Source organism: Hippopotamus amphibius, chromosome 4, assembly GCF_030028045.1.
Source record: "Hippopotamus amphibius kiboko isolate mHipAmp2 chromosome 4, mHipAmp2.hap2, whole genome shotgun sequence".
Taxonomy (NCBI): Eukaryota; Metazoa; Chordata; class Mammalia; order Artiodactyla; family Hippopotamidae; genus Hippopotamus; species Hippopotamus amphibius.
Genome location: NC_080189.1, coordinates 29,340,383 through 29,365,569, shown reverse-complemented (window position 1 = coordinate 29,365,569; position 25,187 = coordinate 29,340,383). Strand labels below are relative to the sequence as shown.

The window sequence follows — 25,187 nt, the reverse complement described above, 5'->3', positions numbered from 1 at the left end:
GACCTGCAAATTTCAGAGCCAAGATTCAAGCAGAGATCTTTTGCCTCTTTTAATTCCTTCATTGTGACAGCATGACATTTCTGAATGACATCTGTCAGACTCTAAACATTGTAGGAAACATTACAACTTTTCGGTTATCTTGGAACATTTTTACCCTAAACTGAGGTTCAAACCTCCCTAAAACCTATACTCCTTCCTTTCTTTTTTCTTAAGTTACATATGACTTAAATGTTGAATCAGAGACGGATTCAAATTTCTATTCGAAAGCGCCACCCAGAGATACCTGCATATGTCCACATGTTAACCTGGAAAATGGATTTCATGTGTAATATTAAGTATTACATATGCGTGAACATGTAAACATACCTTCTATTGCACTTTACAGTGTACCATCATAAGGAAAACAATAGTTTACAGAACAGAAGTAACTATGGCAACCTACAGATTCAAATCAGGCTGCCTCCCAGGTGGTGGCAGCAGCTCCCAGTTGCCTCAGTAACTTTCCATTAAAATGTGTCTCAAACACATGCATTTTGGGAGCACATTAGTTGAATATTCCACTTAATGTTTTCAATTTAATGTTACCTTTCTGTGTTAATGACTAAAATAACCTGATCACACAGTGCTCTCTGGGTTTGTCTGTTTCACTGGAACCTTCTTTTCCTCTTGCGTTTTGGAGTGCGAACTAACATTGGGAGACCCAGCTTTTGATATCCACTGGTCAGGAAGAATTGAGACAGAGCCCCGAGAGAGAAGAGCTGTTTTTACGACAACAGCCCCTCACTTGGACCATCAAAGATTAGCCATCTGGTCTTCCTGACTGCCCCCTGCTCGCCCTGACACCTCACCCAACTCCCCCCAAATCTGCTGAGTGCAGAGGGTTTAGTCTGGGGTGATAGGGAAAGTGATGGAACTCTGTAACATTTCCCTAATATCCAAGTAAGGCTGAGTTCCACCATGAGGTGAAAGTCTAAACAGATTCTGAGATTAGGATCCGTTGTGTTTTATTGTAGGATGAGAAAAAGCAGCAGCGGGGACTTCAACAAGTACACATCCTACACCTACAATACGTAAGCTATTATATTAAGGTTTACAGAGGATAATAGGGGAATGAGAAGTATTTTGCCTTCAAAATATGATCTAGTACAGTAAAAGCAGGTGTGTGTATGTGTATTTAGTATACAAGTATACATGATAAAGTTTATAACTGCAGACAAAAGGTTTGTAGTGTTTCCTTGAGTTAACAGAAGTCTTCTTAGAGGAATTTTGTGACATCTGACGATTAAAAACTTGAAAAAAGAGAAGCCTTACAGAGAGGATAAACAGGTTGTATGGGGTAAAGATTATGTAGAGAAGAATACCAGGACTTCAAATGGGGTAGATAGAACATGATGATATTGGGAAAACCCTGATACTATGGCTTGTAATTTATTTTAATTTATTAATGAAATGAGCATCACTGAAGGTTTTTGAAAAGGAGTATGGTAAAAGTTAACCTGTAATTTTGAAGGTGATTGCTAGACTGCTGTGGGGAGGAAAAAGCAGTAGACAGATGAATAAAGGTAGATAAAAAAAAAAAGGCCAGAATTAGGGTAAAAGACAAATCTGAGGCGTACTGTAAAGACAAAATATTGACACTGGCAATAAAATGTGGTTAGGAGGTAAAAGAAAAAGACAAATCAAAGATGAATGGGCCATTACAGGAAGTGATATTAACACAAATAATGAAGTCATTCATTCCTTCATCAAATATTTACTTCCTTTGTGCCTGAGTGCTACTTTTTGTCAGGCACTCTGCTAGGAGCTCAGAGAGGTACAGGAGCTGGTTTCATGAGATGATGGATTTAATTTTAAACATGGAGAGTTTAAAGCATCAGCAGAACATCCAAGCTGCCGACTGTAGATAGAGATCTGTAGTTTAGGAGAATAATTGGGTTGGAATTATCTATATAAAGAGAGGTCACAGTTGAAGCTGTGGAAAGTGGCAAGATCGCTGAAGTAGAATTTCTCACTGAAGTAGAAAAAAAATCTCAGAAAAAGAGAGCAAGTTCAAGAACACACGTAAGAAAAAACACTATGCCGCACTTGGGGTCTGGAGAAATGGGAACTATAAGCAAAGAGATGGCCAAAAAAAGGATGATCATAAAATAAAATGAAAAGAGGAGAGTCGAGATAGCTGCATCAGGGAAGATGAGTGGCATTTATGGAAGCACAGGGGCTTGGATATTCCAGAGGATCAACTTTCCCGTGAGAGTAAGGAGGGTGGAGCTGGAGAAGGTAATTCATTTCAAGCAGCCCCACTGGCAAGAGGAGCTGGGAGCCAAACAGAGGAATTGGTGAGAGGAGTTTGGTGGGGAAGAAAAAGAGGACAATGGAAAGGTAGCTTGACAGGATAACAATACTTAAGATAATGCAAATTACCCCTTAACATTTTTTTGACCACTCACGAGCCAGGCACTGTTCTAAGTGCTTGATATATATGAATGCATTTAATCCCTATCACAACTTACGATTTCTGAGAGGGATACTATCTTGTGTCTTTGTTACAGGCAGGGAAGTAGAGACAAAACCAGATGAAGACGCTTGCCCTACACTCACCTAGTTAGTAAGTACTACCGCTCTGTTATGTTGTGAGGCTAGGTGAAGCTTAGACTTGTGGGAAGAAAGGAAAAATGAAGAGGGGGAGATGGAATCATGGGTGAGGTAAGGTACAAAGGGGATGAGATAAAGGGTACCTCCTTTATGGGAGGAGCCCCAGCTAGCAAAGGTTCCCTGGAACAAGATTAGGAGAAGAGAGGGAGCAACCTGGAGAGCTTTTTAAGTTCAGAGATACATAGTTGTGGGGGCCTGCGTTAGGTGATATTTTGCTCTTTTGGGAAAACAAGACATGAGGGCACTGGCTCAGAGTGCTAAAAGGGGATACTTGTTCCTCAAGTGTGGATTAGGGAAGGGGCTGGGAGGAGACTCTACATAAACCCATTATTTATCTCGCTTTATCAATGAACACTCATTCCACAGTGGAAACGCAAGAATCATTAGGTGTACACAAACCTGTCAACAAACCCAACCCAGACATACACATGCATTACAATAGAAATACAGATGACACTTAAGCTGGGCAGACTGTAGCACTAGGTGGTAGGTAAGAACAAAAAGGCAACTTCTAATCTCATAGATATTCTTCTCTTTCTCTGTTTCAAGTGGCTTTAATGGCAAAAAGAAACATAAAGTGCAGCCCACCTAAATCAACAGCATGTTGATGTACATTTTTCCTTTGTGGGTTTTTTTTTTTTTTTTTCCCCTCTTGCAAGAAGTGTTTGCTATTTAAAATCTGTTACTAGGTGATAATGGCAAAGCACATTTTTCTCTCTTCCCAAGTCAACCCTCCATATCTCACTGTGTGTTTGCAAGTAAAAATACCTGTTGCCGTGCACATGAGAGGCGCAGAATGCAAAGCTGTAATGGAGCAGGGTTGGGTCAATGACAGCACCATTTTCTGAATGTTCCATCAGTTCCGTAAGGTAGCAGAGATGTCTGTGACAGCCCCTCACACCGTAACGGGCACAGTACTCATCTAACACAAAGACCTGGCCAGGGCTAAACCACCCCTGCAAAAGGAAGAACAACAACAACAAAAAAAACAGTGATTTTTTTCTTTGCTGTACTAGGATTTGCTCTTCTGTAGGTGCTATTAGGCACTGTAAGCAGAAGCTGCATGATGGTGTCTTCTGACAACTTTTTTTTTATTGTCAAAATATAAAACATATGTATTGTGTTTCCTATTGTATTCAAAAGAGTGAATGCTATCAATTTTGGAACTGATTTGGGCCCCTGACAGCCTAATACATCCTCTATGGCCACAGTGAGGCAAGGGCAACCTGTCCTTCTCCACTGTCACTCACGATTACTCAAATTTATTCACAGCATATAAATCGTCGGTCACAAAGAACGACATTCACAAAGAATGACATTCCAAAAAACTTCAACCTCTATATGAATCAGTTAAAAAGAGAATAGTAAAGCAGACACGATACCTGTAACTGCCTAGTTTCCAAAAGCATTTTATGAAGTGAGCTAAGAGAATTTCATCAAGTCTAGCGGTGGTAAACATGTACTACTTGGGTATTTAAATATTTGGGATATTGTTCTCATTCTATTGTTTTTCTATGACCTATATAACCAAGTTAATGTTTTACAACAGTAGTTTCTGGTTCTCTTGAAATGAGATGTTAGGGTGGGTGTGTGTGTGCTTGGCTAACAAGAGAGGGCCAGGTTAGGTAGAGCTGATTTATAATATATTTCAGGGGATTATATGAATTAAGATAAAAAAGACAAATAAGGGGGAATGGAGAGTTTTCAAAGGGGGCCGTGTAATCGTGCAAGAGAAGGAAAAGAATAGTGAGAAATACAGGAAGATGAGACTGCAATGAAAAATAAAAAGGAAGAGGAGAAAAAAGAACAACAGAATACTACTCACTGTGGTGATAGCAGAGCACTGTACTAGACGTACTATGTCTATCTTTCATATTTAGAACCATCACGTATAGTAGTGATTATGATTCCATGTTACAGATAGAGAAGCTAAGGGTCAGAGGTAATCAGTGAATTGCTCAGGACCACAGTACAAATCAGCTGCTGAGCCATAGTTTACACCCAGGGTCATCCTGTGCTCAAACACTCTTTCTGATCACACCTACCCTCTAGGGGCAGTTGAAGACACACTGGAGTGTTCTCCTCACACTTCATATGGCACGTGAGGTCATCCTCATAATCAAAACAACTTTTGACAGTTCAGGAACTAACCCAATCGAGTGGCATCCAAGAGGAAAGTGTTCCTACTGAGGATCAATCTGTGTGTGGCTGTCTACAGAAAGATACATGAGGGTTTTGTGATGACTTGCTTTATTCTCTGTGTAATTGTAAAGTTTGGGCTGGACTGGGTTTAAGCTACACAATGACTTGGTGAATAACAGGAATTTAATAAAGAGTCTAGAACTGAATTAATGAATCATCAGCATGATAATGGCAATAAGTTGCTTCATTTCTTGCTATCTACTGGAACTTCTCTGATGCTACGAGCACACCCTGTCTGAAATCTTATTTTAAAGAGAGTGTAACATTATTGCATGCAGCTACCATGTTCAGTAGCCAAGATACTAAGCGGTGATAGAAACAGGAATATTCTAGCTGGAGAAATTCCAGAGGAATTGTCACCAACGAAATAAATCCTTGGATTTAAAGGCACATACGATTTTTAGGCCATAGTTTAATGCCCACATTCTAAGAAGTCAAGCATTCCTTCTAAGTGTAAATTATACTTTGTATCCCAAATTTTGGCTGGTTTAAACACAAAGTAGCACTTTAGCTACTGGATTTACTGCCTTTCTTTTTTCTTTTTTTTTTAAGGAACTCAAATTATCTTTGGAGGGCTTGATGAAACTAAAGCTTTCCTCTGATACACACAGCCCGTCATCATATTGTTTATTGCACTGTCACTTAGTTTGTCTTTCTAGGAACAAAAGAGAGACATGAACGGTATCACCATTTGGTGAGCAGAATTTAAACCTTAAAGTGTCTGTACAGGTGTTAGGAAATCCTATCACAGAGGTTTTTTATCTTTAGTAAAGGCTTCTATTTTCATTCCACCTTCTCCAGAGGGACTGAGAAACCACAGTTCAGAGTCCATTCTCCTGTCTATTGAGTGGCACAGCAGTGGTCTTCAAGTGTATAATTTTCAAATTGGGAAGCAATCGATTGGAACCCTTTATCCCTAACACCAACTATAGTTATTAAATGAGTCGGGGATAAAAGGCCACTTTATAACAAGTACTTCTCACTTTTAAAAATCTTTCACTCTAACCTATAGGGGATGAGATAGACAGATTTGTACTAACCAAGCAAGAATAGGAATCGTTCAGTCTGTGATCCAAAGTCTGCCTCTGGAGTAGTCTAAAAAGGAAGGCATGGTCCAGCTTGCAGGGATTCGCAGAAATAAACTCATCCATACCATGTTTCTGAAAACGGTCTGCATCTGTAAATTGAGGAAAGCATGTACATTTATTTTCTGGTTTCATAATAGGCAAATGCTGTTTTGAACAACACAAAATACATGTCTCATGAGAACAGACGACTACTTTCCATTACATAAAATATGATGCCATGAATTTAGCATATAACCATAAAATGCAATATTTTTTGGAGCCTAAATGAAAATAACAGGGAAAAATCTGCCAATCATTTGGAACAAGGAAACTCTACTTGCATTTGAAGCTACTTCAAATATCTATCACTGAAATAATCTCCCCCCAATTTTAAGAAAAGTTGATGCATTTTAAGTATATATTTACTGAAGGAACTGCCTGGAAAAGAACCCAGGCCTAGTCATAAAAAAACAACAACGATGACCAGAAGCCTGCTTTCCAAATGGCAAACTAGGGCAGAAATGAACACAGTAGCTTCAGCTGGATCACTTCCAGTCTTTTTTTTTGTAGGGAGCTTTTAATGGGACCAACTTTAATGTAGAAATGGCAGTGAATGCTCTCAGACTTCAAGTTTAAGAGACATGAAAAAGGGAGCATCATGTTTGTGCAAATATGCAGACAAAGCACAACATTCCAAATGGCACTTCAATCAAAGGCCCAAATTTATTGTTCTTTACAGATTGCATCTTTCAACGCCTGTAGACCCTGCGGGTTTATCCAAAGGCAAGCTTTTGTGCTTGCTTTCATTAATGGTATGTTTTGTCAACGTCTTCAATCTGAGTTATTTACTAAGGAGAGAGAGAGAGAGCCACACGCCACCCCAAAGGAGTGCTGGGTGTTACTACATTAGCTCCGTTAGAGATGGCGCACAGACTAGGCAAGCAATCGGTTATCAAGATAAAAGTGGGCCCTCCTCACAATGGTGGAGCTGCGCCTCCATTGTTCCTTAAAATTCACAGAGAAATCTCATTTCTGGTCATCACAAGAAGCAGAGTCCTAAATGTAAGCTAAATGTAGTTTTTAAAAACCTATATGGCCCAACCCTAAAACTGCAAAGGACAGGAGACAAAAGTTTATTGATTAAACCCAATTATAGAGTCAGGCTCATAATAAAACTCAATATTGATCTGTGGACATGATGCTAACATAATCAGTCACATTTAGATATTTAGCCCAGATCATATTGATCCATGTCAAGTTCAACTTTCAGCCATATTTGTGGATGGAAGAACTATATAATTCAAGCTGAAGGGTCTTCAGACTCACATGTGGAAAAAAAGAAAAGATACACAAACTAATTTCTATCTCACATCAATGGCAGATATCAAGAGATGAATGCAGCCAGCAAGCAATGAATGGCCATTCATTGATGATATAAGGTATGAGCTTATGAGTCACGGAGGAAATACCGTATTTATTCTTTTGCATTTAATAATTACTTACCTGAATGACTAAATACATTATATGTGGTAAATCAGTGTTAGTTGCACTGATGAACACTAAACTAAATTGCTTTTCCTGAACTGAGAAATAAGAGAATCCAGCTTCTCCTGTATTTTATTCTGATGTCTGACAGCCTTTTAATATAAAGTTAAAGATATGATAACGTGAAATAATAACAAGTGTGGAGGCAGAATATTGAAAAATGCACAGCACACATATAAAATCAGAAGATTTTATATTTTAAAGAATTTATCTTAGAATCTTCATCTCTCCATTATCTGAGTAAAAAAAAAATCTTTTAGTATAACCTTTATGAAATTAAAGTATTAGTTTTATAAAACATCTGCTGAATTTTATTCATTATTTCTTTCACTAGAGAGGTCATAACAAGAAGTTAAAAATAACGCCCACTAGCGGTTTATGTGTTGAGAACACAATATGTAATAAATTATAGAGAAAAAAATCCGTAATTCTCTTTTTACTGTAAAGGTTTGTAGAAGCAAATGCTTATTTTAAAATAATGGGTAGACAGTCTTTAAATAAGATACACAAGTTCCTGAAAAAAAAAAAGAGTCTATAGTTCATTTCTATAATTAAAACATATTTCCAAAAATAAATTTATGAAGTACCTTCCTCATGAAATATAACTCAAAACCATACATTATTTAATATGATATGCCTTTCCAAATCACACACATAAATGGAAAAGTATCTTTCTAGCAAATACTATTACTGATAAAAATAATATTTACGATAGCAATTTAAGTCAAAAACACAAACTGTATATTGACAATGAAAAAACATACAGGCAAACAAACCCACTAAAATTTTTATTAAAAAAAACAGCAACCTACAATCTCTCCAGGGCTGTAAATTCTATAAAAGTGAAAGGTACTTTTGGGGATTATCCCATTTTGAAACACAGGCTGTAAAAACCCAGCATCTTTTCTTCTTCCTTTCTATGTTTGATCAGCACAATTCAAAATATTTTATGCAAATATACTTCACCATGCACTATTTTACCACTAGTTCCCATGAATTTATGAATAAATTAGAAAGGCAACAGTTTTGATCTGTGTGGGTAACATTTCATTTTTAAAATTCTCTCATGAATTAAAGTAAAACAGGAAAATAGCTCTCATTAAAATATCTAGTTTCTTATTTTTATAAAAAAAATTTTCATAGAGTTTTCTCTTGGCCTAACGTGTCTTCATTAACCGTGAGGGTAACACAGAGCTATCATTTGGGATAAATGGAAAACATGCTTTCAGTCAATTACATAACCAAATCCAAGGCTTGGAGACCTGTTTTAAAACTGAGTTACACTCGATTATCTTCAATTAATGTTCATCATAACACAAAATTACGTGACTAGTCTTAAATGGAAAATTATTCACAGCACTAATCAAATGTTCAATAACAACTTAGTTCCGCTCAGTTTGCCTTCTGAGGCAAATAAGGAAATCATCAAAAGAAACCAACAAGAGCTAACACATGGTGCTGTAAAACTGTCATGAATTGTGATGATTAACCTATGGACTAAGTACAGATGTTGGACATGGTAAATGAGGATACTGGTGGAGAGTTTCTATGGTAACAACTGGATACATGCTCCAGCGTTTTTAGGTAGTACTCTCACCAGGTGTGGTACAAGTGGATGGAATAAAACCCAAATTGAGAAAGATTTCTATTTGCTATAGATTTAAGAAATTATAGAGGCTTTATTGAAATGGGACCTGAAAATTTAAGTTTTTCATTAGGGTAATAGCTGTTGGAAGTCGTGAGAAAAGAATAATAAGTAGGCTCACAGTATCAATTTAAACAGTTAACACTGACTTGAAAATAGCCAGCATAGAAAACCGTGTGAGATCTATTAGCAAGCTGGCAGGTCCCACTGTGGTGGGAGGGCTATTTGGTGGGCATTGACCACAGCCAGCTCCCATGTGCTCAGGAGGTCAAATCCCAGGAAGGGCACCTAAGTCAGAGTTCAGAATGTGAGAAGGGTAAAAATTAACCGAAATGTTTCTCTTTCCTTTGCAACTAATTCTAAGGATGCTGTATGTTTTTCTTTTTCTCTTTTTCCTTTTTCCCTCCCTCCCTCCCTCCTTCCTTCCTTCCCTCCCCTTCCCCTCCCTCCTCTCTCCTCCCCTCCCCTCCTCCCTTTCCTTCTTTCTAACTGTGTTGGGTATTAGTTGTGGCATGCGCGATCTCTGTTGCCACGCGAGAAATCTTCACTGAGGCATGTGGGATCTAGTTCTCTGACCAGGGATCGAACACAGGCCCCCTGCATTGGGAGCAGGGGGTCTTAGCCACTGGACCACCAGGGAAGTCCCTCTTTTCTTTTTTTTCCTGTTCCTGGTGGTGTGAGAGATTAGAGATATAAAAGGGAAAGGGAAAGAAAAAGAGAGTTGGGGGAAGGGGCAAGAACAGGAAGGGACTGTAGAAGAGGAGGCCATTTATCAACCTTCTGTGACCACTCAGGTGCTCAGGTGTCCAGGCCTGGGACTCAAAGACCAAAAGCACTAAAAAGACAGTGCTGCTAGCTAAGAGCCTGTCTTCTCTGCAAAATCTTGAGCTAAACAAGGCAACAAATGAACCTTTTGAAATACAGTAAACTGTTTTAAGATTACCCTATGTTTAGGAGTTTGCCTGTAGCTGCATTTACCACTACCCACCTGATTAGCCTTTCCTTTTAGCTCCAGCTCTCACTGAGCTTGAAAATTTACAGCAAGTTAAAGTGGCACAGAGAAGTACCACTTCTCTTTTCATAGCACCCATACAGCCTTCAATAGGAAGAGTTTAATGTTTTCAAATTTTATGTAGATTATCTGGTTGGTATGTTCATGTACATATGGTTTATGCTGAAGATCTAACAGAAAAAGTTGGTAGATATATTAATGAGTCTGTTCACACCTCTATTTTGACCCAAATAATTTCCTGGCTTGTTTTGGTAAATTGATTAAAAATGAATATATGGATTTAGACATCTTACTTTCTGCAGCAAATAACAAATAATACCTTTATATGATGACAATTTTAATCAACACATACAGACCTATAATCACAAGCAACGTAAACCAATATTCAACATTTACTTGAAATAATATGTTCAATATAAAGTAGGACATACTTTACTGATGAAGGGTAAAACTTATTAGATCAGGAGAATTAGCTTATAAAGTTAAATGTAAGTTTATAGTCAGATTTAAGAATTTTTAAGAAATTTGGCTTAAAATTGAAAAGAAGGTATGTACTCTGGTTCATTTTTGACACTGATGTATATGAAAAGTCAACGGGCACTGTGTTATATTATATAACACACCCATTATATTATGTTACGTGCCTGAGTAAGAGGAAGAAAAAAAAAAGGTGCTTGCGTAATATTTTGTTTGGGGACAGCAAAATGGATATTTTAACCAAACAACGTCTGTCAATCTGGCGAAAGGCAGTTTGAAGCAGAAACGTTGGATAGTACTCCCCCAACTTTGCTCCAATTTACCCTTTTCCTTAGAATTTCTGTGTATCTTGAAAGTCAAAGAAATAGGGAAGTAGAATAGATCCACTTATTGGATAAATCTATAAGTACACAGCATTATTTATGCTTTTAAAGATAATAAGGTTTTCTCCTAATAAGTTAGATTTTATAAACCTATTATTTTTTTCTGACTATCCCTAGCCATTCAGTATGCTTGGATTTAAAAATGAGCTTTTGTTTTTAAAGTTATAACATAGATACTTCAAAGAAATTCAGGAAACGGAGTGAATTAGCAACCAATCCCTCCAATTAAACTCAGCCACTGTAAATATTTTAGGTATAATTCTACCTATATTTTTAAACTGTTTTTTTGATAGAGTGGAAATAACATCACATATGTAATTTAGCATTTCTCCACTTAACACTGCAGAGCACTTTTTGCATGCTATTGTTGACACCTTCATAGCCTTTTCCTTTAGGCCCACGTGAATGATAGATACGCAGTTGTTTCTACTTTCCTGTTGTGGCAAAAATAAACATTTCTGTTTCATAAATGGTAAAGTTAATGTAAATATTCCAGGTTTGGCTAAAAAGCAGTATCATGATACTGTAAACAAGATCATGATATTACTTTAAGAAATCCTATCATTACAAAAATCTTAATACAGTGAAGCAAAAAAAAATAAAAAAAAATCATGAAAATACTTACCCTTACCAGCTGTAGGTCAGCAAAAAAATGAAAAACATATTTAAATGGGTTAGAAACATTTATTTCTGTCATTTTAATCTTATGTTATTTTCTCAGTGTCCGCTAATGACTCTGAAAGTTGTTCTTCCAAGAGCATGGTCAAGAAAGAGAAAAAGGAATACCATGGAAGTCAAGGAAGGGAGGAAAGTAAGGGCAAAACTCTTCTCTGGAGCAGTCCAGTGGCATCTCTGATAAAGGTCACGGTCAGTATCCCATTCAGATGTATAAACACATTTTTCCTCTTTCTTTTCTTTCTTTAAGAAAGATAAAACAGCAGTGTCTGCTCTGACAGAAAAATTTACTAACAGCCTGGAATACAAGAAAGCTCTTAACATGACTGGAACAGTTTGGCTTTGTAGAACAAATTTAGCTTGTTTAAAACAAGTTAATCAAGGGGCTAGAAAATTGTTTCACTGAGCGTGATCAACACTGCCTTGACAATACATTGTTATCTGATAGAAAGGTTTTGCTAGCAAGAAATTACATGGCTATCTGAGTAAACGGATCATTAATTCTGTATCACGGAGTTATGACTTTAATGTTCTAGACCAGTGCTTCCTGAGCACTTTTCTTGCTTCTAAGTGTAAGATGGGTGACATCCTTTAGGATATCAGCACACTCCTTGGGTATTCCTTGCACCCAGGATGTAAAGAAAAAAAATACTGGAACACAAGTGAACGAGGGAGACATTTTCACAAAAATAATTTTCAGGTCCCTGTAACTCGGCTGTTCTCAAATGGGGGTAAATCTTCCTTACCTTTGTCCCTATCCCCTGGAACATTTGACAACGTCTAGAGATATTTTCGGTCACCACACCTAGGGCAGGGAGTTGGGGAGTGGGGTCGGTTGCTACCAGCATTTAGTGTGCAAGAGACAGGGATGATGCCAAACATCCTATAACACAGAGGACAGCCCTCCCCCCAATGCCTGAAACAAAGAATTATCTGGCCCAAAAAGACAGTCTTGCTGAGGTTGAGAAGTACTGCTCTAATTTACAAAGAAAACAATCACTCTGCTTCTGGTCAAGACGGTGTAATTAAAAACAGACTAACCTGCCTACCTGAAACAACTAAAAATTCATGAAAAAAATATTTTAAAAGAAGTTCCCAAAACTTTGGACATTGTACAACATGGAAGAGTGATTTCTGAGAGATGAGATGAGCCTTTTAGTTGCCCCAGGTTAATGCCAGGAGAAACTTTCAAAGCTGCAGTTCAGGGAAGGAGAACCCAGGGAAAGCTAGTGGTCTCCCTGAGCTGAGAAGACAGAGCTGACAATTCAGGAGGGTCAAGGTGGCTGGAGTTTACAGGAAAGAGTACCGTTCTCTCCCTGCTCCCCAGTCCTTATTCAAATGAATATTCACCACCTCATGCCTGGGAGGCAACAACGAGGATGGGGAAAGAACCACCCTAAAGGATTAGAGGGGACAGTGCACCAAACACACACAGAGCCCGGAACAGTGCTTGTTCCCAATAGCCAGAAGATAAAACCTCAAACTTCACTGGTCATCAGTTGGGGTCCTTAAGAAAAGTCTTGGTCCAGAACTGGGGGCAATTAATCCTAGACTAGATGTTATTTGGTCCCACCTAACAAAACTTAGAAGCAAAGCCTGAAAGGATCAAATTTCTCTCAAGTCATTTAACTGTGTCCTAGAATAAAGCTCAAGAATATTTTTGTGAAGAAAACTATACCAAGGCACGTCATAATCAAATTGCTCAAAACTGGTGTTTAAGGGAAAACTTCAAAGCAGCTTGAGGAAAGAAAAACCACATTACGTACAGAGGAAGAAACAAAAACGATACCACATTTATCATCAAGGAAAAAAAAAACAAGTTAATAGAGAGTGGAGCAAAGTCTTTAAAGTACTGAAAGAAAAGCATCTTTCATAATGAGGGTAAAATAAAGACATTTTCATATGTAAAAAACCTAAAAGCTGAAAGCACTACAAGAAAAGCCAAAGGAAGTCCTTCAAGAAGTGAGATATCGCTGTAAGAGAATAAACAGTGCTAAGAATGGTAACTACACAGTTGAGTATATGACATTTTCTCTTATTTAAATTTCTTTAAAAGATAGTTGACTGTTCAAGGCATAATATCAATGTATTGTGTGTGGGATTTACAACATAAATAGAAGTAAAATATATGACCATAGCAGTACAGGGTCAGGGAGGGAGATACGGAAGAAGTCAGAGGTGTGTATACTGCGCATGAAGTGCCGTAATCACTTGAAGACGGATCGTGAGAAGTTTAAAGGTGTACACATTGAAGCCTAAAGCACACAGGAGACTGGAGTTGAGTCCATACTCCATCTTTATGTGACCTAAAGTGCCTTTAGGATGTCTGAATGTAATACTAATGGGTGTCTAAAAAGCACAGAAAGTAGTTATTTGATGCATGAAAAGCAGGAGAAGAAAACAATGTGTGTCAAAAAGCAGCCCTCCTGGAGAAGAATCTTGAGAGTAGAAGGGTGTTGTATGCAAAGTCATGATCTGAGCTTACAATTAAAGACAAACTGATTTATTACATTACAGGAGGAACCAGAGAAGTTGCGGAAAGGAGTATAACAAGTTAAAATGCTCAGTTTAATTATTATTAAAGCTATGTTTGAAAATGTTTCTATCATTATTACATAATTTGTTATTAATTGCTTGCAAATTAAAATGAAGAATTTAGTTCTTAACGATTTAAATTAGCACACAGAAAATGACATGAATATAAAGGTATTTAGAAAAAGGAAGTTGCCTTGATGACTTTTTTTTTTCCAACCTACAACAGAAAATAGGCCTATTATGTTCTTGGTTTGTTAGGACCAACTCTAGAAAGTGATGGCTTATCATTTGGTATTCTGGAATCTTACCAATGCCAATACGATTTTACAACACTTTTCCCATTTCAATAGAACACATCAGTCAAAATAAATTTTCTCTTACGCTCTTGAGATGCCCAGAGACACTCTAATGCTTGGCAAATTCATGACTGGAAACCACAGGCATCATTTATTACGGGTTTGTGTGAGAAATTAGATAACTGATTCTACGACTACTAACATGAACTATTTTTATTCAATTAGGAATCAGTTGATGATGTAAACTATAATACTGAACAAATTGGGCTCAATTTTATATCTTATTAGGGTTATTAATTGATAATCAAATTATTTTTCAACAAAACTTACAAAGCTGAGCATCTGCATGAAGAGTTCCTCCTTTAGGATTCAGCTTCTGGGCTTGAATTGCAGGAATGGGTTTATACGATTGACCTGTGGCCCTATACATGGCTTGAACCCACAATATTCTATCCTGTTCATCATCACTGGCAAATATTACAGTGTCTCCTTCTTTAACAGCATTGAAGAACATCTGACCACCCTGAAGGCCTGTGGAGTAAAAAAACATATTGTTAAAAACCCAATTGGTGCATTTTAACATCATTCATTAAATGGTCTCACGGAAAAGAATTGATTTGCTATTTGCATTTCAATGCCTTGAATCATTTTTAGTTGAGGACCAAATCCACAAACCAAGAGCTGAAGGGAAACAAAAAGAGAAAGCTATACACTCCTGTATCACTTTGGAAAATAAAAACAGCTTAGGGGACAGTCCACAACACAGCAGTGTTCTACAAGACATACAAACCTACCCCAAAGGAATGCACAGCAAAGTCTGATATTTCATGCCAGAGATGAAAGTCATTAACTGTTGGCACACTTCTCATTCTATACGCAGGAAATACATACGACCAGTTTAGCAGAAGAAAATACAGGTAAGACAAAAATGATACTTGTATGGTATTTTACCTTTGCAAAATTCTTTCACAGAGAAGATATTCTACATTTTAAGTGACTAATGAGTGAATGCAATCAATCACTCCTATTTTTAATTTCTCTGTGGTAATTTCTCAATTTATTAGTATCTATATGTTTCTTAACCATGCTTTATTAATTTCATTAACCTCCACATATTCACTCAGTCACTCACTAATCTCAGGCACCAAGTGTCTAGTATCATATCCAGCGTTAATATATTAGGAGGGAGGAAGTACAAGAACGTGTTGTTGGGGAGAAAATTAGTAGAATATACAGTCATTCATTAGCCATTTCTTTCCTTATTTCTGTCTCTTGTACCTTTTTGCTTTTCAGTAAGGAATTTTCTGAAAGCACTGCTCATATTTCTCATACAATTTCCCTATTACAGTAACTTTCATATATTTCATTCTTGTACTAAGAAAACAGAGATGATGAGTTATGGCTAAACTAAGTAGCCTCATAAAGATATAATTTAAATCCCATCAAGTCTTGTCTAGGTATATAAATGAAATATGTACCATTCATCGAGTGGAGTCTGAAATGGAGAATAGACACAGGATATTTATGAGAATTTCATGAATACATGAGAGGCAGCGAAAGTGATTCAACTAAGAATTACCTGGGTGGGGATCTGTATAATCCACAGTGTATCCTTCAAGTTGCATTAATTCTTGTGGTTCAGACTTTTTTTCTCTATAACTACACATAGCAAAGGTGTACTGGCTAACCTGCGTGAGAAAAAAGTTTACATATTGGTTGCATTAAATTTATCTTTTAGGTTTTTCTTCATCAGAAGAGTTTTCGCCCAAAATTTTAAAAAATAACATGATTTGCACATAATTTTTTTTTAATAAATTTATTTATTGGCTGCGTTGGGCCTTCATTGCTGCGTGCGGGCTTTCTCTAGTTGATGTGAGCGGGGGCTACTCTTCATTGTGGTCTGCGGCCTACTCAGTGCAGTGTCTTCTCTTGTGGAGCACGGGCTCTAGGTGCGTGGGCTTCAGTAGTTGTGGCACATGGGCTCAACAGTTGTGGCTCACAGGCTCTAGAGCGCAGGCTCAGTAGTTGTGGCGCACGGGCTTAGCTGCTCCGCGGCATGTGGGATCTTCCTGGACCAGGGCTCGAACCCATGCCCCCTGCACTGGCAGCAGATTCTTAACCACTGCGCCACCTAGGAAGTCCCTGCACATAAATTATTAAATGTTTGCATTTTTAAAAAACCTTGCTCAGAGATTAAAGCACCTTTCATTTATCAGCTCACAGTTAGGCCTTTAATGCCTATGATTCAGCATTTCCCAAATTGATGATCTGCGGGCCAAGATTCTATGAGCTCTTAATAGAAGAGCCATAAAAAAACAGTCATGTTAAAAATAAGTTTGGGACCATTAAACTCCGAGAGGAAAACATAGGCAGAACAATCTTTGACAAAAATCATAGCAATATTTTTTTTTGGTTATCTGTTTCCTAAAGCAAAGGAAATAAAAGCAAAAATAAATAATGGGACCAAGTTAAACTTACAAACTTTTGCACAGCAAAGAAAACCATTCACAAAATGAAAAGACAACCTCTTGAATGGGAGAAAATACTTGCAAATAACATGACTGAAGAGGGATTAACATCCAACATACCTAATATCTCATACAACTCAACATCAACCTGATTAAAAAATAGACATTTTTCCAAAGAGGCAATGCAGATAGCTAACAGGCACACGAAAAGATGCTCAACGCTGCTAATCATCAGGGAAAAGCAAATTACAATCACAATGAGATATCTCCTCACACCTGTCAGAATGGCCATCACCAAAAAGACCACAAATAATAAATGTTGGTGAGGATGTGGAGAAAAGGGAACCCTGGTACACTGTTGGTAGGAATGTAAACTGGTGCAGCCACTGGTGGAAAACAGCATGGGGGTTTCTCAGAAAACTAAAAATAGAATTACCATATAAGCTAGCAATTCCACTTCTGGGTATATATCCCTCACCCAAAAGAAACCCAAAACACTAATTGGAAAATATACACGTACCCCAATGTTCATAGCAGCATTATTTACAATTGCCAAGGTATGGAAGCAACCTAAGTGTCCATCAACAGATGAATGGATACAGAAGATGTGGTTTATATATACAATAGAACACTATTCAGCCATAAAAAAGAATGAAATGTTGCCATTTGCAGTAACGTGGATGGACTTGGAGGGCATTATGCTAAGTGAAGTAAGTCAGAGAAAGACAAACCCTGTATGATATCACGTGTGGAATCTGAAAAATACAACAAATAAGGACCTACTTCTAGCACAGGGAACTCTACTCAATACTTTGTAATGATCTATATGGGAAAAGACTCTAAAGAAGAGTGGATATATGTATAACTGATTCACTTTTCTGTACAGCAGAAACTAACACAACATTGTAAATCAACTATACTCCAATAAAAATTAAAAAAAAATAAAAAATACAACAAACTGGTTAATATAACAAAAAAAGAAGCAGATTCACAGACACAGAGAACAAACTAGTGGTTACCAGTGGGGAGAGGGAAGGCGGAGGGGCAACACAGGGGTAGGGGACTAAGAGGTACAAACTATTATGCATAAAAAAAGCTACAAGATATATTGTACAGGGAGGAATGAATTGGGAGATCGGGATTGCCATATATACATTACTAATAAGAAAAAAAAACCCCCAAACTGTACACTCTAAATATACGCAGTTTATTGTCTGTTAACTATCTCAATAAAAGTTCTTAAAAAAAAAAAGATATATTGTACAACACAGGAAGACAGCCAATATTTTATAATAACTATAAATGGAATATAACCTTTACAAACTGTGAATCACTATATTGTACACCTGTAACTTACATAATATTATAATCAATGATACTTCAATTAAAAAAAAAGTTTGGAACTCATCAGGTTAAATAAAGACAAACATGCTTCTTTTACTGCAGGTTTTCTATAGCCTTTAATACGCTAATACACATTATGAATCTCCAAGAATAAGACATATTAGGGACATTCTCAAACACAGAACCATGGAACCACATTTTCAAGCACACATATTTTAAGGCTTAACCAAAGTAAAAAAGATCTTCATAAACGTTGGGAATTTCCTGGGCCACATAACCCAATCCCCAGGAAGGTCCAGGTGAAGTTAAATTTTAGGTGCCCCATGACTCAACACGGCCAAGATCTGCTCTGTCTCTCCGCTCTGCTTCTTTTGTGGAACTAGCTTCATGTTCTTGTCCTTAAGTCTCACTGGGCTAGAACTATAGTTGCCAACAGCTCTGCAGCCACCTCTGGCCATACATGGACCATTCACTGTGGCCAAGGGGCAAAAGTACCACGGTTAGCTGGGTCAAGAGCTCACATCTGTGGCAAAGACTGTTGAATGCTACAACAGGCAGGCTCTTGGAAGTTTCCCCAAAATAGAGAGGGGGAGGTGCTGCTCCCAGCAGGAGAAAAGGATGTTTGGCAGACTGATAAATATCTAAACTGCAAAATTTCCTACAACACAGGATTCCAGGGAAGACAGTTTGCTTGATGAGAGTTCCTTTTCCCACTTTTGAACAGAAATTAAAACTAAGGAAACAAGCACACATTTTGGTAGATGAAGACGACTTAAAGAGGACTCAAAAAAAAGTTAATTATGAAAGAAAAAAATAGATCACATGAACTAACATCAAAATTAAGAAATTCTCCTCATTAAAGGATACCATAAAGAAAGTAAAAAGGCAAAGCCACAGACTAAGAAAGGTATATGCAAAATATATATTCAACAAAGAACTAATAACAATATGGGGTGATAGAGCAAAAACTGAGGTTTCTTGGAGAAGAGAAAATTCTGCCTCAAGACTGAAGCATCTAATAAATGTCAAATAAAGTGGTACAGATGTAAAATATATTAAAAAACAAAAAAGAAAAAAAGACTGCAGCATCAACTCTTGCCTGAGTTTCCAGGCTGCTGGCCTTTCTGGAGAACCCTGGTACTAAAAGCCTTTATGGATTATGTAGCCTTCGATCCAGCCAATATCCTTCTAGGAACTTACCCAAGGAAATAAATTGACAAATACTCAAAGATGCACGTGCAGTGTGTTCACTGCAGTGTGGCGTACAAGAAAAAATGGGAAAAAATAACAGTGGTTTGGTTAAATACATTATGGTATAACCACATATAATGCCACACAGCCACTGAAAGAAATATGACGGATTTTTTTCCTGGATATGAAACTATTTCTAACATATATTATAACATAAAGAGATTAAAAAAATGTACAGTGCGTTTTTTGGGTAAAGACTATATACATATGTGAATATGTATACTGAAACATTTATAGGGATTATTATTGGATAGTACAATTACAGGTCATTTAAAGTTATTTTTCCAGTGTTTGAAGTTTTTTTCAAAGAATATGAATTACTTTATAATCAGACTTTTTCTATTTTGGAAAAAAATCCACAGCTTTGCTTGGGAACAGTGCATCCAATAACTTGAGACACTTATGGTTCTTGCTACTCTTAGATTTCCTTTTCTTTTTCTTTCTCTATCTTATGGATGGCCAATGCATTTACTTTCTCACCTGCATATGCCTAAGGCTTACAGATGAAACCCACTGGCTCCCATAGGAGCTTCAGTTTCTTTGCGTAAAAAGGTATGATTGTGGGTGTTTTCTTAGGCGGTGGTGGTAAATGGTAAGCAATAACATTATACTTCTATTATTTATTCTAAAAAGCGGCTCAGTCTCTTACTTATCTTGGTCCAAAATCCCGCCATTCTTCCATAAAGTGATTTACCAGTGTTACCTTAAAAATATTATGAAATACTTCAGGCATAAAAAATACGATAACGTATATGCCCCCCACCCGGCTTTGTTGAATCATAACTTCTTGTATGTATGTGTGTGTGTGTGTGCATGTGTGTGCTTTATGTCCTCACAGCCCAACCCAGCTCCTTTGGACAGATACAGTTAATGCCTATACATTACACCTACTCAAACCCATTCCTTTTCTCTCTCTTCAGAAGTAGTCACTATGCTGAATTTTGTGTGTATTATTTCCACTCATGCTATATAGCTTTTATCACATGTAAGCTTTTTTAGGTTTCTGGACCAAGTTCCAACCTGTATGTGGGGGTGGCTTCTCCACCACCAACAAACAATGCTCTGGACACCAGCTGGTTTTCCTACAGTTTAATTCAATTCTGACACTGTCTACCCGAAGACAGTAACAGATTCCACAGGTGGAGGGTTCCGTCCTACAAGCCTGCCCTCCCGCTGCCCCTACTTGAGATGTCAGTTGCAAGCCAAGGCTGTTTACTTTCCACCGGTTACAGATTGGAGGTTCTCATGACCCCCTCCTTGTACTTTAGAGGCCAGTCGCAAGTCCAACTTGTTACCTGTACTTGTGACCAACTGGCTATATATCAGAGTTTCCACTATTCCCCCCCGCCGCCCCTTGTGTTCCATTCATTTGCTAGAGCAGCTCCTAAAAGTCAAGAAATGATTTACTCACTAGATCACAGGCTTATTATAAAAGAATATAACTCAGGAGAGGCCAGATGGCAGAGATGCACGGGGCAAGGCATGGGGGAAGGGTGAGGGGCACCCACGCGCTCCCCCCAGCACACCATTCTTCCCAAACCTCCACGTGCTCACCAACCCGGAAGCTCTCTGAACCCCCTCCTTTCGGGTTTCTGAGGCTGCCTTGCACAGGCATGATTAAATACATCACTGCTCAATGGAGGTTTATTTGACCTCCAGCCCCTCTCCCTTCTCCAGAGGTCAGGGTGAGGAGGACTGAAAGTTCCAACCCTCTGATTGTGTGGTTGGTTCTTCTGGCCACCGGCCCCCCTCCTAAGGTGCTTCCAAAAGTCACCGCAACAACATAACACCTTCATCACTCTCATTACTTAGGAAATTCGCAGGGTTTTAGAAGCTCTGTGTTAGAATGGGGACGGCCAATGTGTATTTCTTTTGCTTTTAACTCATCTCCTCCTAAGTACAGAAAACTCTGAGTGCTTTGCTTCTATCGGCAGCTCCCACCTTATAAATCAGTGCTCAGTATGTTAATTCTACCTGATTTTAGTAACATTACTAAATATTACGATCCTAATTAATATTTCTATTAATATACTAATATTCATAGTCATAGAAAATATTCATTATTAAATGTTTTCTTATATAGTCAATATTTATTTGCCCTTGTCTTTACCCATTTTTTTGTGACCATTATTTCTTGAATGACACTCCATCATTCTGAGTTCAATTATCTTCTTCCTTTCTTTTAGCAAAAGCTGTTTTAAGTCAGTTTTTCTTTCTTTTAAAATACATCTTTATCTTATTTATTAATGATGGTTTACTTGGTTATATATACTATTTTAGGCTAGTAATCTTTCAGCACTTTGAAGATACTATTCTATTGTCAGAAGGCTTATATATCTATGTCGAAATGTCTGACGGAAATCCAATTATGGTTCCCTTGTAGTTAATTTGTCTTTTCTCTTTGGTTTCTCTTAAATGTTCTCTTTATTTTTGTTGTCCTGTAATTTCATTGAGAAATTTCTAGTTTTATATTTATCCTAGTTAATATTTGTTGCATTTCTTATATCTGATAATGCATGACTTTTTATCAATTTTAGAATCTCGTTCATTATGTTTTCAAAGGTTGAGTCTGTCCCATTTTTTCCCGTATACTTACTTTTCTTCCAATTCTATCAGAAGTATCTTGAAACTTTAGATTCTTTCCTCTATATCTTTTAACCTCTTTATATTTTCATATTCCTGCATTTCTGCAACGCTGAATTCTCAGTTATTGCTTCAGATTATAACTAATACCCTATCATTAATTACATCACTAATTTTCTCTTCAGATGTGTCTAACCTACTGTTTAACATGTCCAATAAGGGTATAATTTTAATGACTATTTTACATTTTTAGTTAGTAGTTCTACATAGTCCCTTTCCAAATCTGCTTCTTCATTATTTCATAGTGTTACATTCTTTTCTAATGCTGCTTTGTTCTTATACTTTGAACCCGCTTATAAATTTCAATGCCTTAAATACAATTATTTTATAGTTTATATATGTGATATTTCTATTACTGAAATTTTTGGGGGTGTTAATAATTTATTATTCTATAATTTAAAATTATGAGCTCATATTCAGCACAGTTTTATCTGTAGATATCTTACAAAGCCTAGGTTAAGGGCTCATTTCTCCAAAAAAAAAAAAAATATATATATACATTTTTAATGCCAAATGCCTCAGATATATCACCAATCCAGAAATATTTTTTTATGTTAATTCCTCAACTTGGGTGTTTCCCTTGTATTTGGAGAAAATAAATTAGAACTTCAACACTCTCTGAGTCAAGGCTAACTACATTCTCAGGGATCTATTTTGCTCCACATTCAGAGCCTAAGGCCAAACAGAAATTTACCAGCTTGAGGGTAGGCTTTTTAGTCCACCATTTCCCTGAAATCTAGCTCTTCTTTAAGTTCTTTATGAGAAAGTCTCTGTTCCAAATTCCCACTATGAGAACATATCAGGGTATGCTTTCTTTCTTCGAGTCAACAATAAAGTCCCTAGCCCGTGACACAGCAACACCAACACCCCTTGACCCATACCCAGCCCCAGTGCAGCCACAATGTCAGCTCACAAGCTTCACTATTTGTCCCTGAGGTTTTCCATTCTTCTTACAGTTATGCTTTCAAAAAGAAGTGTATTACATTGTATCATTTCTAGATGTTTGCCATAAAGGAATTCTTAGTGTTCTTTTTAGGACTAGCCAAGACCATCAATTTAAACGCTTTGGCTAATCTTTCGATTCTAATTTTGTTTTATGGAGTTTGGGACTAGTAGGACTAACTTTTATGTGCATGAGAGAAACTACACATGTCCTGTTCACCACATTCCAGGAAAAAAAAATCTACGATGGTTAGTATATAAAACAATATGTTAAAATTTGTCTTATGATTAAAGCAATTATTAGATACCAGAGACTATTAAAAAGTAATCGGTTTGTGATCAATTATTAACAAAATAGAAATATATATTAAGCAAGTCATTCAGGTTTTCCATTTCATTCTTTTGGAGAGTCTTAAAAACCTGACTAAAAGAAAGTCTCCTGCCACATCAGCACAGGAATGATCTGGAACCCGCTGGGAGAGAGATGAAAAGCACAGGAAGATCTGCCTTCCTTGCAAGGCTAGCAACAATCTCCAGCAAATACTAGCTGCAGTACAAGCCACCACTGCGTCTGCTACTGCAGACAGACTATCCGGCACGACTTGCCCCCTTCTATCCATTTCTTCATCTGAACTCCCAAGCAGGAAAACATCACCTTCACCTTTAAAAGCCCACTTTCTATCCGTTTCTTTATCTAGTAAAACCCTACTCTTCCTCCCAAGACGCTGACAAACTTGTCCCCTTTACCTTTCTAATTGCATTTCCTGTGTGTTGTCCCCTGTTTTTGCCTCACTGGCTCCTACACTGTCTGGCATATAGTCCCTGCCTTTTAATTTCTCTACAAAATTTAACTTATTTCAATTCGATAAATGTTTTACTCAGTCACACTTGAAAATGTATTATTTTTGCAAGTACAAATCACAACTTTGCAAGCCCAAACTATCCAACTTCTACCCTTAAATGAATCCTCCTCCACTTGGCATACAAGTAATATTTGATTTTCTAAATGTTGAACACTCCACTTAAAATATTCAGGAATTAATAAACATGAGGCCAAATTCATTCCTTCATCCAAACAGCCTATCTTGAGTACCCATTATGTGATGGACACAGCTGTGAGAGCCACGGGGACCCAGATCTTACTCCTTCAGGATACACAGCTATGATTATAGTCACAAAGCCATCAAAATGCTAAGAAAATGCAGGAAAACCAAAATGAAACAACAAGCAATGAGCCAAAAAATAATTTGGGAAACAACTAGTTAGGAAGTAATTATTCATATTAAAAAGAAATTCCTAACCTTCTCAAAAACATCTGGTTCATATAAATAATGAGATCTTTCTATATTTTATGTATTTCTACTTATAAAAAAGATAAGGTCAAAATAATGGAATGTATTGTAAACTGAAAACTGATCAGAAAAAAACAGTAAGCAGTTTTAAAATTGTAATAGGACATAATAAAATGTATAATTTCATTCCAAATCCAAAATCTTATTTACATATATATAAGATACATATTATATAATAATACATGGGATTTTATTTCTCAACGTTATAGATTTATAACGTTGAGAAATGTTATACTTTTTGATAGTAATGTGTTAACATTCTACAAAGAATTTAGAATGTTAATCAGTGAAAATTAACCAATGGAATAAAATGTTGTTATATTGCTAGAATTACAGATTTCAATTATGTGGTGAGAATTTTAAGATACTCCATTGGAAACTTAGAGACTGATTTCTAAAGGACTCAAGCCTCACTAAATCACAAATAGTTACTCCCAGAGCTAAGCTCCACTGAAAAGAAAACATAAAATTATTCTCTGAAACATACTGGTATTGAGAGATGAGGGTTATGGGCCCTTGAGAGCGTGATCTCAACTCCAGAGTTCAGGGATGTGGAAACTGACTTTCCCAAAGTTGCCCAGAAGGCGATGGTCATCTTGAGTCTAGAACACAAGTTTCCTCAATCCAGTAAGCACTCTATCCAGTATATCACATTATAATTCGCATTCTGAAACTTAAAAACAAGCGTATTTCCCAAA

The 25,187-nt window shown here is 37.1% G+C and overlaps 1 protein-coding gene across 2 annotated transcripts in view; it reads right to left on the bottom strand.

Moving 5' to 3' along the window:
- CADPS2 (calcium dependent secretion activator 2) overlaps positions 1 to 25,187 on the bottom strand; it is a 524,489-nt gene that overhangs the window by 147,342 nt on the left and 351,960 nt on the right. For both annotated transcript variants that reach the window (XM_057732060.1, XM_057732061.1), the window contains exons 10-13: positions 16,069 to 16,177; positions 14,820 to 15,020; positions 5,895 to 6,031; positions 3,421 to 3,608 (exon numbers count right to left, since the gene is read on the bottom strand). In XM_057732060.1, the coding sequence (XP_057588043.1) occupies positions 3,421 to 3,608; positions 5,895 to 6,031; positions 14,820 to 15,020; positions 16,069 to 16,177 (635 nt within the window). The remainder of the gene's footprint in view (positions 1 to 3,420; positions 3,609 to 5,894; positions 6,032 to 14,819; positions 15,021 to 16,068; positions 16,178 to 25,187) is intronic.